Source organism: Pelodiscus sinensis, chromosome 14 (assembly GCF_052426305.1).
Source record: "Pelodiscus sinensis isolate ZL-2025 chromosome 14, ASM5242630v1, whole genome shotgun sequence".
Classification (NCBI taxonomy): domain Eukaryota; kingdom Metazoa; phylum Chordata; order Testudines; family Trionychidae; genus Pelodiscus; species Pelodiscus sinensis.
Genome location: NC_143065.1, coordinates 11,258,984 through 11,275,791, shown reverse-complemented (window position 1 = coordinate 11,275,791; position 16,808 = coordinate 11,258,984). Strand labels below are relative to the sequence as shown.

The 16,808-nt window shown below is 56.3% G+C and overlaps 2 protein-coding genes across 3 annotated transcripts in view; both read right to left on the bottom strand.

Moving 5' to 3' along the window:
* The window catches only part of LOC102455397 (cytochrome P450 1A5-like), a 69,820-nt gene extending 63,241 nt beyond the window's left edge, over nt 1-6,579 (bottom strand). For both annotated transcript variants that reach the window (XM_075897425.2, XM_006126273.5), the window contains exon 1: nt 6,422-6,579. The gene's annotated coding sequence lies outside the window, so the exon portion shown is untranslated. The remainder of the gene's footprint in view (nt 1-6,421) is intronic.
* On the bottom strand, nt 1,672-6,413 carry LOC149523581 (uncharacterized). Its single transcript, XM_089781959.1, has 2 exons — nt 2,432-6,413; nt 1,672-2,236 (listed from the first exon to the last, which is right to left on the bottom strand). The coding sequence occupies exons 1-2, from the start codon at nt 2,979-2,981 to the stop codon at nt 1,836-1,838; spliced, it is 951 nt and encodes a 316-aa protein (XP_089638085.1). The 5' UTR covers nt 2,982-6,413; the 3' UTR covers nt 1,672-1,835.
* Nucleotides 6,580-16,808: the final 10,229 nt, after the last annotated feature.

The following is a 16,808-nucleotide window of genomic DNA, read 5'->3' as shown; positions in this document are numbered from 1 at the left end:
GTGGTCTGGTTTTGAATGGTTTCTATCAGCTGGATAATTCATTGTGCAAGAGATAAGGATAGCTCAGTGCTTTGAGCATTGGCCTGCTAACCTGAGGTTGTGAGTTCAATCGTGGAGGGGCCATTTAAGGATTTGGGCTAAATCTGTCAGGGATGGTACTTGGTCCTGCTGTGAGGGCAGAAAACTGGACTTGATGATTTTTCAAGGTCCCTTCCTGCTCTATGGGGTAGGTCTATCTCCATATTTTCTAAATCAGCTAAGGTGTTGGGGTCTGATTGGCTAGATAATTCAATTACAATATGTTAGCAAAAGAATTGGGTAAGGTAGCTAAGCAGGACTTGGGCTTTACCATATAAAGTGGGGTCCAAAGAGGAGACCTGGAAGAACTTACCTCCAAGACACAGTCAGAGCTACCACAAATCCTTTGAAAAACCGTGCCATGCAGCAGACAGAATGAAGACAAGACTGACTTTGCCTGGCCAACAGGGGAAGTTCACCTGCCTTGATTAGGACTGGTGAGCATGATGAAGTGTGCTTAGCATGTGCATTTTGCTTGCTAATAAATAACGGGTGAGGCTATTTACTGGGTAAGGTTCAGCAAACACCCAGGAAGTTATGCCCTGAGTCCTTGGAATTGGGGTAAGGTTGGGTATTCAGTTAACAGGGTTATACCTTGAGCCCTAGGAATTGCATAAAGGTGGGTGCCCCTAGAGCTTGAGCTTGGGAGTGACAAACAACAAAGGAAGTTTTTCTTCACCCAGGCACAGTCAACCTGTGGAACTCCTTGCCAGAGGATGTGGTGAAGACTTTAACAGGGTTCAAGAAAGAACTAGATACATTCATGGAGGTTAGGTCCATCAATGGCCAGGATGATGGTGTCCCTAGCCGCTGTGTGTCTGGAAACAGAGGGCAGGAAAGGAACCATGTGAGGATTCCCTGTTGTGTTTCCTCTCTCCGGGGCATCTGGCATTAGCCCCTGTTGGCAGATGGGATACTGGGCTAGATGGACCTTTGGTCTGACCCAGCCTGGCCGTTCTTGTGAATTTTGTGCAGGTAACTAGCTGGGGGTATGTCTACACTACAAAGTTAATTTGAACTAACAGCCGTTAGTTTGAATTAACTTTCATAGGCGCTACACACACGAACCGCTAGTTGGAACTTAATTTGAACTAGAGGAGCGCTTAATTCAAACTAGGTAAACCTCATTCCACGAGGACTAACGCCTAGTTCAAATTAACTAGTTCGAATTAAGGGCTGTGTAGCCCCTTAATTCGAACTAGTGGGAGGCTAGCCCTCCCCAGGTTGCCCTGGTGGCCACTCTGGGCACCACCAGGGAAACTCGTATGCCCCCCTCCCGGCCCCGAAGCCCTTAAAGGGGCATGGGCTGGCTACGGTGCCCGTGCCAGGTGCAAGCCTGCCAGCACCCAGCCAGCAGACCCTGCACCTGGCATGGCTCGAGCCGGCCACCCGCTGCCACCCAGCCCTCTGCCTCTTCCTGGGACCAGGCTGCCGGCTCGAGGCGGGCACCCACCTGGTCTAGTGCGGACATCGTGGACCTCATCCTGCGGGAGAGCTTCCTGGTGGAGAAGGAGGAGGACTGAACTCTCCTTGCATGCCCCACTGGGGCCTTCTTCCACCCTCCCCCCCTTCCCTTTTCCCCTTCCTAACCACCCTTCCTAATGTCAAATAAAGACACCTGTTTTGGCAAACAACCTCTCGTTTTATTTAACATAAGTGGGGTGGGGGGGACGGAGGAGTGAGGGTGGGAGAGGGGAGGAGGAAACCTGGGAGGAGGGAGCTGGAAGGGGAGGGAAGGGAGGAAGGGAATGGAAAGCTCAGGGGTGGGGGTCCGGTTGCCTCTCCCATCCTGCAGCACTGCGGGTGCAGGGACCTCGGGGAGGAATGGGTGTGGAGGTTGGGGCAGGAGGGACGGGGGCTGTGGAGGAAGCAGGAGCTGGGGGAGCAGGGGGAGCAGGAGCAGGAGGAAGCGGGAACCGGTCGAGCAGGCTCTGGAGGTGGCCTCTGAGGGCATGGCCCTGCTCCTCCAGCGCCTCCAAGCTCCGCTGGCGCAGCCGAAGGTCCTCCTGGACCCAGTGCTCCTGGGTGAGGAGCTGGTGATCCAGGAAGCGGAGGTACCGCTGCTGGTACTCCTCCTGGTTCCTGGCTCTCCTGCTGGCCCGGGCGCGGGCGGCTGCTGCAGGCGGGGTGGTGCGCCCTGCAGGCCCAGGTGCTGCGGCTGTGGTGAAACAAGAGCAGCAGTCAATTCTCCCTGGGGCCCAGGTGGGTGAAACCCAGCCCCCCTCTGCAAGGCCAGGGCCCCTGCATGACACCCAGCTGCTGCTCCGTGGTGGGCAAGGCCCAGGCGCACGGTCCCTGGGCTCCCTCTCCCCCCAGCCCCCCGTACACATAAGGGGAGCATGATGGTACTCACATGTGGACGCCTCCCCGGCCTCGGACGACACAGGCGAGCGGCTCTGTGGGGTGCCTCGGGGGTCCTGGGTCCGGGGCAGGCTGCCGCCAGGCTGCTGACTCTCGGTGTCCTCCTCCTCCTCCTCCGTGTCAGGGAGTGGTCCCTCTGCCCTGGGGTCAATCACCACCCGGGGGGCAGGGACGGCATGAGCCCCCAGGATGCGGTCCAGAGCCAGAAAGTGGGGGCAGGCCTCTGGGTCGGCCCCTGGCAGGCAGGCCCGGGAGTAGGACTGCCGCAGGTCCTTAATCTTGCAGCGGACCTGCTCCCTGCTGCGGTGGTGGCCTCTGGTGGCCAGGCTGGCAGCCATGCGGCTGTAGACGGCCGCGTTCCTGTGGCTAGTGCGGAGATTGTGGACATTGGAGGCTTCCCCCCAAACCTGGATGAGGTCCACGATCTCCACACTAGACCACGCGGGCACCCGCCTCTTGCGTCCCCGGACAGGCTCCCGGGAGCTGCCAGGCTGGTCCTGGGAAGAGGGGGAGGGCTGGGGGGCATCGGGGGGCTGGCTCATGGGGTTTCAGGTGCAGGGTGTGCTGGCAGGGTGCCGGCAGCCTTGCAACTGGCACAAACTGTGTAGCCAGCCCGTGGCCCTTTAAGGGCTCCGGGGCCGGGAGGGGGGCAGTAGAGTTTGCCTGGTGTTGGCCAGAGTGGCCAGCAGGGCAAGCTGGGAAGGGCTAGCCTCCCACTAGTTCGAATTAAGGGGCTACACAGCCCTTAGTTCGAACTAGTAAGTTCGAACTAGGCGTTAGTCCTCGTAAAATGAGGTTTACCTAGTTCGAATTAAGCGCTCCGCTAGTTTGAATTAAGTTCGAACTAACGGAGCGCTAGTGTAGCGCCTATCAAAGTTAATTCGAACTAACGTTCGTTAGTTCTAATTAACTTTGTAGTGTAGACATACCCGGGCTTCCAGGACCTGGTGCCTGGATGCTGATGCCTGGTGCCTGGATGCCATGGAGGAATGAAATTGACAGGGAAGAAGAAACTGTACCTGTGTCATACCTGAGAAGGACTCGGAGAGCCCATAAAGCAGAAGAAAAGGAACCAACTCCACCTACTGACCACCCTGGTATCCTGCCAGGGCTGACAAGAGACCACATCCGACGTGCGGTGATTACACTCACACTCCTCAACATGCAATACCTCTTGCTGGGAAAGCACGCCTCACTGGAGAAGAGCTCCCCACCGGGGCGGCCCGTCCATACAGGCAAACTAGGTGGTCGCCGAGGGCACTGAGTTAAATGGGGCACCAAACGGTGGCGCAATATCATTGAGGGGTTTGGGGGGGGGGTGCCGATTGCATGGTTCGCCTAGGGCTCCAGTTGCTGGCTGCTAGTCTAGGGCCGCCCCTGCTCCCCACCTCACCCTGTCGCCGTAAGTCCAACCCACCCCTTCTGCAGAGCCAATATTGCGGGCGGCTGTGACACTGTGGAGTTAAAAGTGATCTTACTCCAAGGGTTTTCCTTAACTAAATTGGGCTCAATTCCACTCTCTGAATGAATGTTCATGATTTAGTATTTGCACTGCAGGAACCTGCCACAGCTGTAAGCAGGCTCCCATTGGTGTAGGGCTGCACAGACACACAGACAGACACAGCCCCTGCCTGAAGTTTCACACCTTTGAAACCAGACACGAATGTAACCAGATGAGGGAACTGGGGAGGAAGGACTGACTAGCAGAGCAAGGAGAAGATCACACTATAACATAGACTAGCCAATGCTTACTTGGGGGGCACTGAATCGTAACTAATATGATGATAGGACAGAGGTTGATATGTTTATGACTTGTGAAGAGAAAGTGAAAAGGAAAAGTTACTTACGTGTTCCCATAAGAACTAGGGGTCACCACATGAAATGAAGAGGTAGCAGGTATAAAACACACACAAAAGGAAGCTTTTTTTGTGCAACACACAGTGAACCTGTGGAACTCCTTGCCAGAGGATGTTGTGAAGACCAGAATTTTAACAGGGTACAGAAAAGAGCTAGATAAATTCATGGAAGGTAGGTCCATCAATGCTTATTAGCAGCGCTTGCCGAACCACGGCGAGTCCTGCTCGCCAGCCACGCTGTCCGACGGTCTGTGCATGTGCAGATCGCCCGAACCCGGCTCTTCTGGGTTACAATCTACTTGCCATGGGTGAGTAGATTGTATAATTTGTCGAGCCCTGATTATTAGCCAGATTGGGTAGTAATGGTGTCCCTAGCCTCTGTGTGTCTGGGGCTGGAAATGGATGACAGGAGAGGGATCACGTGATGGTTCCCAGTTCTGTTCACTCCCTCAGAGGCATTTGGCACTGGCCACTGTCGGCAGACAGGACGCTGGGCTAGATGGACCTTTGGTCTGACCCAGTCTGGCCGTTCTTATAAGTGGCATTAGTTGAAAAATAGGAGAGGGAGGGAAATTACAAATCAAATCAAACAACTACATCTCAGAAAACGTTCTCCGTTTTTTGGTCAATGTTTTGAAGCCAGGGAGACTTTTCAGCCAGCTCCGGTTACAAGCTAGTGTGTCTGATCTCAGCGCTCCAGGAATGCAAATGAGACCTAGCCATCGGAAGCTGGCTAATTTCTCGAAGGCTGCTCAGGAAGAGAGGGTGAAGGAGGAGGGATATGACTCAGTTCAGGTGGGTGTTTAGTGCCTGTAAGGAATTACAAAGACATTTGTGAGCCAAGTGGAGCAAAGCCTGGTTGACCAATGAGCCAGTACTGTGAAAGGTGAAGGTTTCTTGCACACAGAAGTGCATTGACTGATCTGTGATTAGTTTCCTGCTGTCTAACTCAGGACTAACCCTAAGCCCCGTTTTACCCCCCTTATGGAAAGATCCTGTTGACTTTATTCTCCAAAGATCTCCATCCCATTCGTCGTCCTCTAGGCTGTATTCCAAAAATATCTCTGCGAGAGAATTCTATAGGGGCCCCCCAAAACCTATAGAAACGCTCTCACTCTGCTAAATTCTGTTGGTTTGTACAGTAATTTTTTGAGCTCTCTTAGATTGCTATAGAACCCCTGTTGGTTTCTTCCCAGCTACGTGCTATGGGGCTTTTGCAAAAGGACAGCTGTGCTGAGATCTGAGTCTGTTTTCTGTCCTGAAAAAGCCCAAGTTCTCTGGGGCTTTCCATGAACAATGACAGCCTTCACGTCTGTTCCTAGAGCTGAATAGTTGGTGTTATTTGGACCCGGGGAATCAGAATACCAGCCAAGCTTTTCCAAAGGGACGAGTGGTTTTGGGTGGCTCCTGGTTTTGGGTGCCCGGGGGGAGAAAGAGGGGGGTGGTTTTCAGAGGGTGGGTGATCAGCATGGAGAAATTGGAGAAGGTCCAGAGAAGGGCCACAAAATGATGAAAGGTCGAGAGAACATGAGCTACGAGGGAAGACTGAAAGAACTGGGCTTGTTTAGTTTGGAAAGGAGAAGACTGAGGGGGGACATGAGAGCGGTTTTCAGGTATCTAAAAGGGTGTCACAAGGAGGAGGGAGAAAAATCGTTCTCCTTGGGCTCTGAGGACCGGACAAGAAGCAATGGGCTTACACTGCAGCAAGGGAGGTTTAGGTTGGGTGTTAGGAAAACCTTCCTGTCAGGGTGGTTAAACACTGGAATAAATTGCCTGGGGAGGTTGTGGAAGCTCCATCGCTGGAGATATTGAAGAGCAGGTTGGACAGACACCTGTCAGGGAGGGTCTAGATGGTGCTGGGTCCTGCCATGACGGCAGGAGACTGGACTCGATGACTCTCGAGGTCCCTTCAGTTCTAGTGCTCTAGGGTTCTTTGATGCTGAACATCCGTCCCTCTTTTGAGACATCTCAGATTGGGCTCCCGCCAAATGGAAGTCCCCAGAATGGCTTGGGAAACCCTCGCTCAGCCAAGTGCCCCTCTGAGAGAGACCCACCCTGGACAGCCACTTCCCACTGTCCCTGCACAAGCGGTTAAACGATCCCTGGCACGACTCCCCCTACAGTACCTGTGTGTCCCAGCGGAGTGACGGCGCTCAGCCTGCAGGGGCCGCCTGGCTAGATGTTCCTTGGGGATTGCGTGAAGAGTCTCTCCCCACCGTGTCTGGCGCTCGCTCTTCTGGACTATGACCTGGATCCTCCTCCCAGGCAGGAGGGTCCCTGTCAGACAGCTTTCTATGCCCCTCCCCTGAAATGTGATTGGCTGGCCATCCTGCTTGTATCCTCCGAGCCACCTGATGTGACGGAAGACCAAGCTACAGAACACGCAGCAGTGTCCATGTGCTGGGCCTGAGACCAAGCCCATCAAAGAATTCAACAGGGCATCTTGCCATTGACTTCAGGGACCTTTGGGGCAAGCCCTTAGCTGCATGGCTGATGCACGTTTCACCCTGAGCAGCAAAGGCAGGATGGGGACTAGAGCGTGTACCCTTTGGCCAAGAGGACCAGAGCATGCTCCTTACACCCTAGCCTGGACGCGGTGTCTCCTGTCTCAGGCGTGTGGCCACCTGCCCGAGACCCAGGCTCTCTGTAAAGTCTGTCCTCTCCTGAGGTGGGGTTTTGACTGGAGCCAGGGAAAACGTGTCCTCTGCCAGCCCAGCAGTAGCGGCTGGAGGGCTGAGTGAGCCGGGGGAGGGAGGGAAGCCAAGGTCAGAGACAGAGGGCGGGCTGACACAGAGGGGTCTGTAACCTGCCGTCCGGGCAGAAGGGTGTCACGTGCCAGGAACCCATTCAGAGGCAGCTCTCCCCTGCCCCCGGCGCAGATCAGGTTAACGATTGCCCAGGTTCGCGTGAGAAGCCATTTGGCTGGCTTTCCCCACTGCTCCCCCTGCAGCCGCACAGGGTGAGCTTGGGAGGCGGGTCCGAGGGGGAGAGCGGAGGAATTCGCTCCTCTGAACGCACCTTTGACACATGGCCGGATGCGGCATCGTGTGAGAAGGCAGCGGGGCCAGATAAGCAAGAGCTGCACTTTGGGAAAGTCCCGGGCAAGGTGCAACCCGCAGGGAGACCCTGGCTCCTCCAGGCCTCTCCCAGGCCGAGTGAAACCCCACTGCGGAGGCAGAAGCAGAGGAACACGTTCCGTACAGCAGGAGAGATTCCCACAGCACCCGGGGGTGGGGGGTGGACGTTGCAGGCTCCCGCTGCATATGGGGTACGGGTTCCATCATGGTCCCTGGCCTGATTCACCCTCTTTGTCTGGTAGGTCTATACTGGTAAGCCGCCAGGGGCATGGCGAGGGGGAAACAGAGGGGGAGACCTCCCTGGCCTGGCAGACATCAGACACTTGGAACCCCCACAGCTAGGTCTCCAGCATCTGCCCTCCACGCCTGGCTGTCTAAAAAACTGGGGGCGTCAAGGGCTGTAGCTTGGGACAGGGAATCAGCTGGGAAGAGGCCAGCGGAGGGGAGAAGGAATCTGGATTTTATGTGATGGAGAACTTACAGGAAACCCAGACGCATGAACTGCAGCCTATGAGTCAACTTTCTCCAGGGAAGCCCCTGACTTTGAGTGTCTCTGTATGTCGGGGGCTCGGCTTGAGACATCTAGGCTACGTCTAGACTGGCATATTTTCCGGAAATGCTTTTAACAGAAAAGTTTTCCGTTAAAAGCATTTTCAGAACAGAGCGTCTAGATTGGCAGGACGCTTTTCTGCAAAACCACTTTTTGTGGAAAAGCGCCCATGCCAATCTAGACGCGCTTTTCCGCAAAAAAGCCCCGATCGTCATTTTCACCTTCGGAGCTTTTTTGCGGAAAACAAATCTGAGCTGTCTACACTGGCCCTTTTGCGCAAAAGCTTTACGCAAAAGGGACTTTTGCCCAAACGGGAGCAGCATAGTATTTCCGCAAGAAGCACTGATTTCAGACAGTAGGAAGTCAGTGCTCTTGCAGAAATTCAAGCGGCCAGTGTAGACAGCTGGCCAGTTTTTCCGGAAAAGCAGCTGATTTTCTGGAAAAACTGGCCAATCTAGACACAGCCCTAGCGAGGGATGTTCTTGAGATCTTTAGGATGTAGGTCAGTGGTCCCCAAACTGGGGCCCGCCTCCCTTGGAGGGGGAGGAACATTTGGGGAGCACGGCAGCACCTGGGCCAGACCCCACAGGGGGCAGGAAGGGAGAGCCACCCATTCCAACTTTGCTGCAGCTTTGCCCCTGGCTCGAGCTCTGCCTACTCCTAGACATGGGTCCTGGCTCCCAGCCATGGCTCACGGTCCCTGGCTCCCCGTTCCTGCCTGCATCTCGGCTCCCAGTTCCCAGATATGCCCCCGCTCCCAGCCCCCGCTCCTGACTGCAGATCCAGCCTTAACCCCAGCTGCCCACCATGACTCTGGCCCCTCATCATCCCACCCCCAGCTCTGGGGGTCCAAGGAAGGGGAGTGTGTGAGCCAAACGTTTGGGGACCCCGGTGTGAGCTGTGTGGGGCAGGGACTGTCTGGCTGTGTCTAGACTGCATCCCTTTTCCGGAAAAGGGATGCAAATTAGACCTATCGCAATTGCAAATGAAGTGGGGATTTAAATCTCCCCCGCTTCTTTAGCTGCCGCTTTTTTCTGGCTCGGAGCTTTGCCGGAAAAAAGCGCCAGTCTAGACGCGGATCTTTTGGAAAATAAAGCCTTTTCCGAAAGATCTCTTATTTTAATAAGGCTCCAATGACTAACTCAGCTCGGGGCGGGGGGGGGGGGGGGAATCCGACCAAGATGCTGCACAAAGCCAGCCTGTTAGTGCAGGGTTCCCGCGGAGGGAGCCTTTCCGCACGCCGGCGCTCAGGTGCCCCTCGGATGCTGCCTCACAGCAGAAACGTGTCCCACAGCCCTTCTGCCTCCGTCCCCTTCCCCGCCACCAGGGAGAGCCGAGCTCCTCCTTCCCACCCTCTCTCAGCCTGGGATACTCCCAGGCAGAGTCCCCCCCCACGGCTGGCTCTGCCTCCTGCTGTGGCTTGGGGCTCTCCTCCAGCCCTCAGGCTTCCTAGGCGCCCCCCAGCAGCCCCTCGGAGAGCTCCCAGGCAGCCGTAATTCAAACCACACCCACCCACCCCACATCTCGTTCCAGTCTCACTTCCCTCCTGGGTTCTTCCCCAGCTCCCCATGCCTTGGACGGGACAGTGGCCAGAGAGCTGCTCCCCTGGGTCTGTCTGCACCCCAGCCCCCCCCCCCCGAGATCAGCAGGAAATGCCCCCACGGCCCCTGTGCAGGCCCTTAGTGGCCTTCAGCCTCTGTCCTCTCCCAGTTCCCTGCTCCTTAGACAGGACAGACACTCCCCCTGAGCCTTCCTCCAGCCCCAGCATCTCCCACACCCAGGCCTCCCTGCTCCCGGCCTTACTCGCTCCCTCCCTGGCTCCCAAGCCCCCTTCTATACCTCCTGATCACCAGCGCTACCCTGCCCTAGTCAGGCCTAGCCAGGGTATCCCTGAGCAGTCGGGAGCCGTTGGTTTTTCAACATTCTGAGTAACATGCAGGTTGAGGCTCCGGGAATCACAGGACTGTGGTCAAGGAAGGTCTGCAACAGGGGTGGGCAAAAGGGCCTCCGTGGGCCGGATCTAGCCCACCAAGCAGGTTGATCTGGCCCGTGAAGGCCCTGCCGCTCCCCCGCCCCCAGGTCAATGAGGGCCTGGGGGCAGGGGGAAGCGCACAAAGTTTCCTCCGCCCTGCCGGGAGCACGTGGTACTTCGAAGCGCCATGAGCTCCTGACGGGGCAGGAGGAGACTTCGTGCGCTTCCCCCCACCCCCAAGCCCCAGGTCTCTTCCCACCGCCAGGGGCATGGGTGCTTAGTGGGAAGGGAGGGGCAAAGGGGCTCCCCAACCCCAGACCAATCATGGTCTGTGGGTGGGGCAGCCAGAAGCATCGTGGCTCCACCCCTTCCATTTGAGGCCCCGCCCCTTCCCATGAGGCCCAGGAATTTTTGAAGTGGCCCCCGGCAAAAAACGATTGCCTACCCTTGGTCTACAGAGATCACAGGACTGTGGTCAAGGAAGGTGGCCACAGCCAGAGGGACCCTTTCGAAACTGAGGCAGAGTGCGAGGGTGAAGCCTGACTTGGTGCACGGATGGACTTATGGGGCGGCTGCTCAAATGTGTGATGCTCAAGCCAGACCTTGAGCAGCGGCACCTAAGGTGATGGGGACCCAGATCTTCAGTGGGGCTCAGATCAGGTGCAGGGCTGCTTTTGCGTGGCCCCTCTCTTGTCCATGGCAAGAGCAGAGATGTGTGTGTCCAGCCCCCAGTGGTGACCAGGGTCGGAAGGAGTCGAGCTGGGCCAAGAAGGCCCCGTCTCACCAATACTCCAAACGGGGCTCTGGCCATCGGACAGGGGAGGAGTGTGCAGAGGCCGACAGAAGGGAGGCGGCCAGTTTGCAGCTTGGGGGAAAAGCACACCCCAGGAGAGGGCTGGGGAGGACCCAGCTGGGAGGGAGGCTGTCGGGAGTCTGGAAAGGGAGCTGGGAATGCATGTTGTGGCAGACTGCGGAGCTGGGCCCGGTTGGGACTCTGGGGGGTGAGCGGCTGCAACTTCCCCCCAATCTGAAGAGTGCAAGGAGGCGGGGTGTGCTCCTGCCCCGCTGGGGATCAGCTGACAGCTGCCCCAGGAAGAAGTGGCTCACACTCCAGGCTTGTCCTCGTAGAGCCCTGGGCTGAGACCAGTGGAGAGGAAAGGGGCCAGTTCCCCTCTTGGGGCCTGTCTCCCTCCCTCCCACCTCTCTTTCCATCGGGGAGAACGCCAGAGCTCTGGGGACTGATGGGCCGGGGCTGCCCCCTGGCCAGTTGGGCTCTGAGTGAAACCCGCCACAGGGTGTCAAAGCTTCAGCGAGACCCTTCCTGCCTGGGCCCTGCTCCGACCCAGGTTAACGATTGCCCAGGCTTGCGTGAGAAGCCCTTTGGCGCAGTTCCCCCCCCCCCCCCCGTAAACAGGGCGGGATGGGGGAGGGGAGGCGGAGCGACAGGAGGGGGGCTGGAGAGATAGGGGAGGTGAAAGGGGCAGCACAGGGAAAGGGCAGGAAAGTTCATTCCTCCTGCAACCCGGCCTGCACTGCCAGCGCTGCGCTGAGACGGGACAGGTTAGCAGTAGGTATGCCGAGGGGAGGCCCAGGACAATGTAGAAAGCCTGTGACCGGCCTCCATCCTCACTCTTGGTCGGCCCTGATAGTCCCCATGGCTACGTCTAGACTGGCATGATTTTCCGCAAATGCTTTTAACGGAAAAGTTTTTCCGTTAAAAGCATTTGTGGAAAAGAGCATCTAGATTGGCACGGACGCTTTTCCGCAAAAGCACTTTTTGCAGAAAAGCATCCGTGCCAATCTAGATGCAGTTTTGCGCAAGAAAGCCCCGATCGCCATTTTCGCCATCGGGGCTTTTTTGCGCAAAACGGTTCTCAGTTGTCCACACTGGCCCTCTTGCGCAAAAGCATTTGTGCAAGAGGGCTTTTTCCGAACGGGAGAGTCATTGTATTTGCGGAAGAACACTGACAATCTTACATTAGATCGGCAGTGTTCTTGCGCAAATTCAAAGCGGCCAGTGTAGACAGCTGGCAAGTTTTTCCTTGTCAGGCTAGACGCAGCCCATGTGTCCTCAGCAGGCTTCCCCCCAGGCTGACTTGCCCTTGCTCGAGCCCAGTGAAATGCAGGGGAAATTATAAAACAAATCACCTCGCATATAAACATTGCACCGACACTTCACTTACATCTGAAGAAGTGGGCTGTGCCCATGGAAGCTCATGATCCCATCGACATGTTTTGTTCATCTATAAAATGTTACCAGCCCATTGGTTGGTTTTTAAGTTTACCCTGCACAGACGAACTTGGCTACCCCCAGACGCTTACATTTCAGGGTAATGAAACGGCATGACCGTTTCGTTTGCATTGACTTCACAGGTGCTTTTCATGCGGCCTCTTGTCAAACAAGGCAAGTATTTAGATGGGTTGATGTCCCCCGGGGAGGCCCTCTGAATACCCCAGGGGTTTGCATGCCCCTGGTGGAGGACCACAGCTGGGGGGCACTTCTTTCAGTGCATTTTGCCATCATCTTGTGACGAAAATGACATGCATTTTCTTTTTGGTCGGAATGGGCTCACGGCATTGCTGGACCACAGATGTTGCCGGACCAGAGAGGTTCAACTTATACCAGGATCATTGTCACCTCCTTACCAGCAAGTGGTTCCTGGGTCACCAGGGGTCTAGTTCTGTCTCCAGGCTGTGTATGTGGGAGGTTCAGAGCTGGGCGGGAGCTGCAGATATCATAAGAACATAAGCACAGCCGTACTGGTCCATCTAGCCCAGTATCCTGTCTGCCAACAGTGGCCAGCACCAGGTGCCCCAAAGAGGGTGGACCGAAGACAATGATCAAGTGATTTGTTTCCTGCCATCCCTCTCCAGCCTCTGACAAACAGAGGCCAGGGACACCATTTCTATCCCCTGGCTAATAGCCTTTTATGGACCTAACCTCCATGAAATTATCTAGCTTCTCTTTAAACTCTGTTATAGTCCTAGCCTTCACAGCCTCCTCTGGCAAGGAGTTCCACAGGTTGACTACACGCTGTGTGAAGAAGAACTTTCTTTTATTAGTTTTAAACCTGCTCCCCATTAACTTCATTTGGTGACCTCTAGTTCTTCTATTATGGGAACTAATGAATAACTTTTCTTTATTCGCCCTCTCCACACCACTCACGATTTTCGCCCCTCTCAATCCTACAACAGCAGCAGTTTCTGCAGCTCTGGTCCCAAGAGAACTACTGGGTTTGGCTTCCCACTCCAGATTCCCAGCGGCACTCCCTTTTGGCCCAGCTGCCCCACGATCAGGATGAAGGAGATCCTTCAAACTGGAGGGAGCAGCTTGGAGCTGCAGCCCCATGCACAAGGCTGTAATGCCACTCAGACAAATTCAGCCTGGTTAGTCCCCCTGCAGGACAACCCTAAAAGGTCCTGCAGCCCTGGAGGCCACAACACCTGGAGTGTGGGGAGCTACATAGTATATCCCCTGGGTGAGAAATACTCAGCCAGCCAGGTAGCTTTGCTGGTGACGACTGGCCTTGGCAATTGACAAACGGCTCCTGAGAACCACTGCTCCAGACCACGCCCCTTTTCTCTTCCGTTATTTTAACCAAGCATCTCAAGGGCAAGGATTTTATCCCCCCTTTCCATGTAAAGATTTGCAAGCTCTTCAACGGATCTTAAGAAAACACAGCTCCTGCCCCCAGAGATTATATCCTCAATCCCAAATGAAGGCAGAGATCGGGTTAGGAGACATGACCAAGGTCATGAAGGAAATGTGTGGCAGAGTAGGGGCCAGGCCTCAGATCTCTTGAATCCCAGGGGTCTGCTCTATCTTCTGGACTCAGAGAATAACTCAGAGGGGGACACCTTCAAGAGGCCAGGGAGCAGGCCTTTCTCCTCTGGATAGGCCCAATCAACCTGGTCCCATAACAGGAGAGAAGGAATCGGCCTGCCAGCTGGGCAGGGCAGGGAGGTGACTGAGCTGCAGATTCCAGGGCTTGCCAGTCAGCTGCCTGAGACTCCCCCTGCTAGGATCAGCCCGGCCTTTGTCTGGGGCTGTGGGGCAGGGAGCAGTGCCCAAGAGGAGCCCCGGGGAGGGGTCTGGCCTGGAGCAAGGCTGGCTAATAGCCCTGGCCCCTCCCAGCAGACGGTAACTCGCCCGCTGCCTTTGGCTCTGTCCCCAGGCTCGACGGGCCGCCAGCGCCACTGGTCCAGCGCTGGCCTCGTCCAGGACTTGCCTCTGACAAGGGCGCGGCCCCTTTAAGAGCGCCCCGAGCGTGACTGAGTGACCAGGGCTGAGTGACAGGTCACTAGGTTCTCACGCGAAACTCCGAGCCAGGGGCTGCCGCGGCGCCTACTTGCACGGAGCCGGCAGCTGCTCCCCCCCCCTCCCCCCATTCTCGCGGGGGGGGGGGCGATCTGTGCTTCCCCCCCCCCCCCCATTCCACGTGGCTCAGCTGCCCCGCGGGGGGCGATTGCTGCTTCCCCCCGGCAGAACGGTCCCTCCCCAGGCCAGGCTCCTGCTCCCAGCGCGGCGATCCCGCTCCCCCCGCCCCAGACACGCGTGGGCCTGGCGTGTCTCTCTCCCCGCTCCGCGCCTCGCAGGGCTGGGAGCCGGGCTCGCCCCCTCGCACTGGGATCGCCTGCCAAGCCCAGCTGCGCCTCCCCGGGTGTGACCGGGGTCCGGGGGCGTCCGGGCTTCCCGCAGGTTGCATCGGGGCAGCGCCCTTCCCACGGGGCAGCCGCCTGCCCCAGCCCCTCTCCCTTCTCACGCGATGCCCCGGCCTGCCAGCGCTGCACACCAGGCCTCCCAGTCCGGAGCGGCGCCCTGCCCTGCCCTCGGTCCCTCGGCCGCTCTGACTTGGCTCCCCGGCCCCCCACACCCAGTGCCCGAGTCCTGTTTGTGTCTGCACGGGAAAAGCGGGGAAACGCAGCCAACAGCTTCGCACGCGAACCTGGGCAATCTTTAACCCGAGCGGGGCCAGGGCCAGACGGGGCTGCCTGATACACTTTAACCTCCGGCTGCGGTCCGCATCCCTTCCCACCCCCCACCCACCTCATTCCTGTCCCTCGGCCTTCTGGCCCCGAGTCGCCGGGGAGAGAAAGGGACAAAACCCGAGACAACCCAACCTCGCCAGAAAGGCAGCCCCGGGGCCCTTTTCCATCTGCTTCTTTGGGGCGGGGTTCTCTGCGGGCGTTACAGTCACGGGGGCTGAAAGCCGCGGGAGGGGGGAGGTTTGGAAATTGTCTCCATCGGGGCGAGCATCTCGCAGGCTGGGATTAGTGCTTTAAACAGGACTAGGCAGCCCTTTAAAGATCCATTAAAAAGATAGCTTCCCCAATAATCACCCCTAAGATCATTATCTCATACATAGACACTAACCTCCCCCCTCAACCTCCCTCTGTTCTAAAATCTGATTTGTCAATGTTATATGTGTTCACTTTTTTGGAATTGTATCCCTTTGGTATCTATGGTCGTGTCAATTTTCTTCCACAATTTGATCTGAGGAAGTGGGTCTGGCCCACGAAAGCTCATCACCTAATAAACCATCTTGTTAGTCTTTAAAGTGCTGCATAGTCCTGTCTTTTGTTTCAGCAAGACCAGACTAGCAGGGCTACATCTCTATTGCTTTAAACAGGGCTGCGCTGCCCTGGCTGGTTAATTTCGTTTCGCCAATTGAGAGGAGTGACTCTAGACACCAGCTTGTTTCAGCCACAGGAAGCCCTGGTCAGTTTCACTGGGCACAGAATGCAGGGGGACCGAGTCACTGCGATCTCACATTCCCTGTTGGGGGGGGGGGGTTGAAATTCCGTTTTCTTGAGGAGCCTGCTCCCCACCTCAACTCCAGCCGGGTGAAATGCGGCAGGGACACCCGTGTGGCTGCTGTGAGGACGTTGCTGCAGATGTGCCCCGGAATTCAGGGTGGGTAACCGGATAAATCCACCCCCCTGTCCCAACCTGACAAAGTCCTTCAGATGGGAGACTAGCTTCCACCTCCCGCCTGTCATCCTGCCACTCCCGTGCAGCTTTCCTAGTCAGTTTCCCCCTTTGCATCTCGGCGGTGATCGCTGAGCGTCCTCCCCAGCTGCAAAAGTGACACTTGGGCCATTTCCAAATGTGCATCCCTTGTTAGCAGCAGGATCGCCCCTTGGCAGCAGCGGCCTGCCCTGATAGAAACTCCAGGAAGGGATATTTGCAGGGGAGGGGAGATGGGGAGGGTCCTGCTTCATTCCCCATTGAAGGAGAATTCCTGCCTGAATTCCCCCTAATTCACCCCTCAGCCTGGAACTTTAAGAAACAGCTGCTCTCAGGCCTTTGCTGCTGGAGATGCCAGTGTCTTCCGGGAGGAGCTAATGGCCATGGCTCAGCCTTCAGCCGGGAGGGATTGACCCAGGGAAGATGACAAAGAGATAATAACAGAGGCCATGGGATGTGGGCTATAATAACATCATGTCTGGGATGGGTCCAGAGACACCAATCGCCTACATATCATCAGGTCTCCTGTGGCTAATTGGTTGTTTGCATGACACTAGGGATGCATGTCATAAGAGAAACACAACACCCAATTCAGTACAAGACACAAGCGAACGAGAAGCGGAGCAAGCCAGCTTCTTCTACCAAGTTTCCCAGCCTTTGTTCTCCCTTGCTGGTTTCTTTTCAGGAATCAAGCCAATTTTAAGTCACAGGAGAGTGAGGGACCAAGGGATCCTGTCCACACTAAACCTTGCACTGTAACTACCCCAGGTTTGAAGTGATTGCATGCAAGATTAGGGCCAGACAGGTATAATATTTGCCTGCATGTTCAATATGGTTACAATGTGTTCATAGGGCTTAAAGCCAGAAGGAATGACTGTGCCCGTGTAATCTGACTTCCTGCGTGATACAGATCACAGAACATCCTCTAGCAATTCCTGTTTCTAGG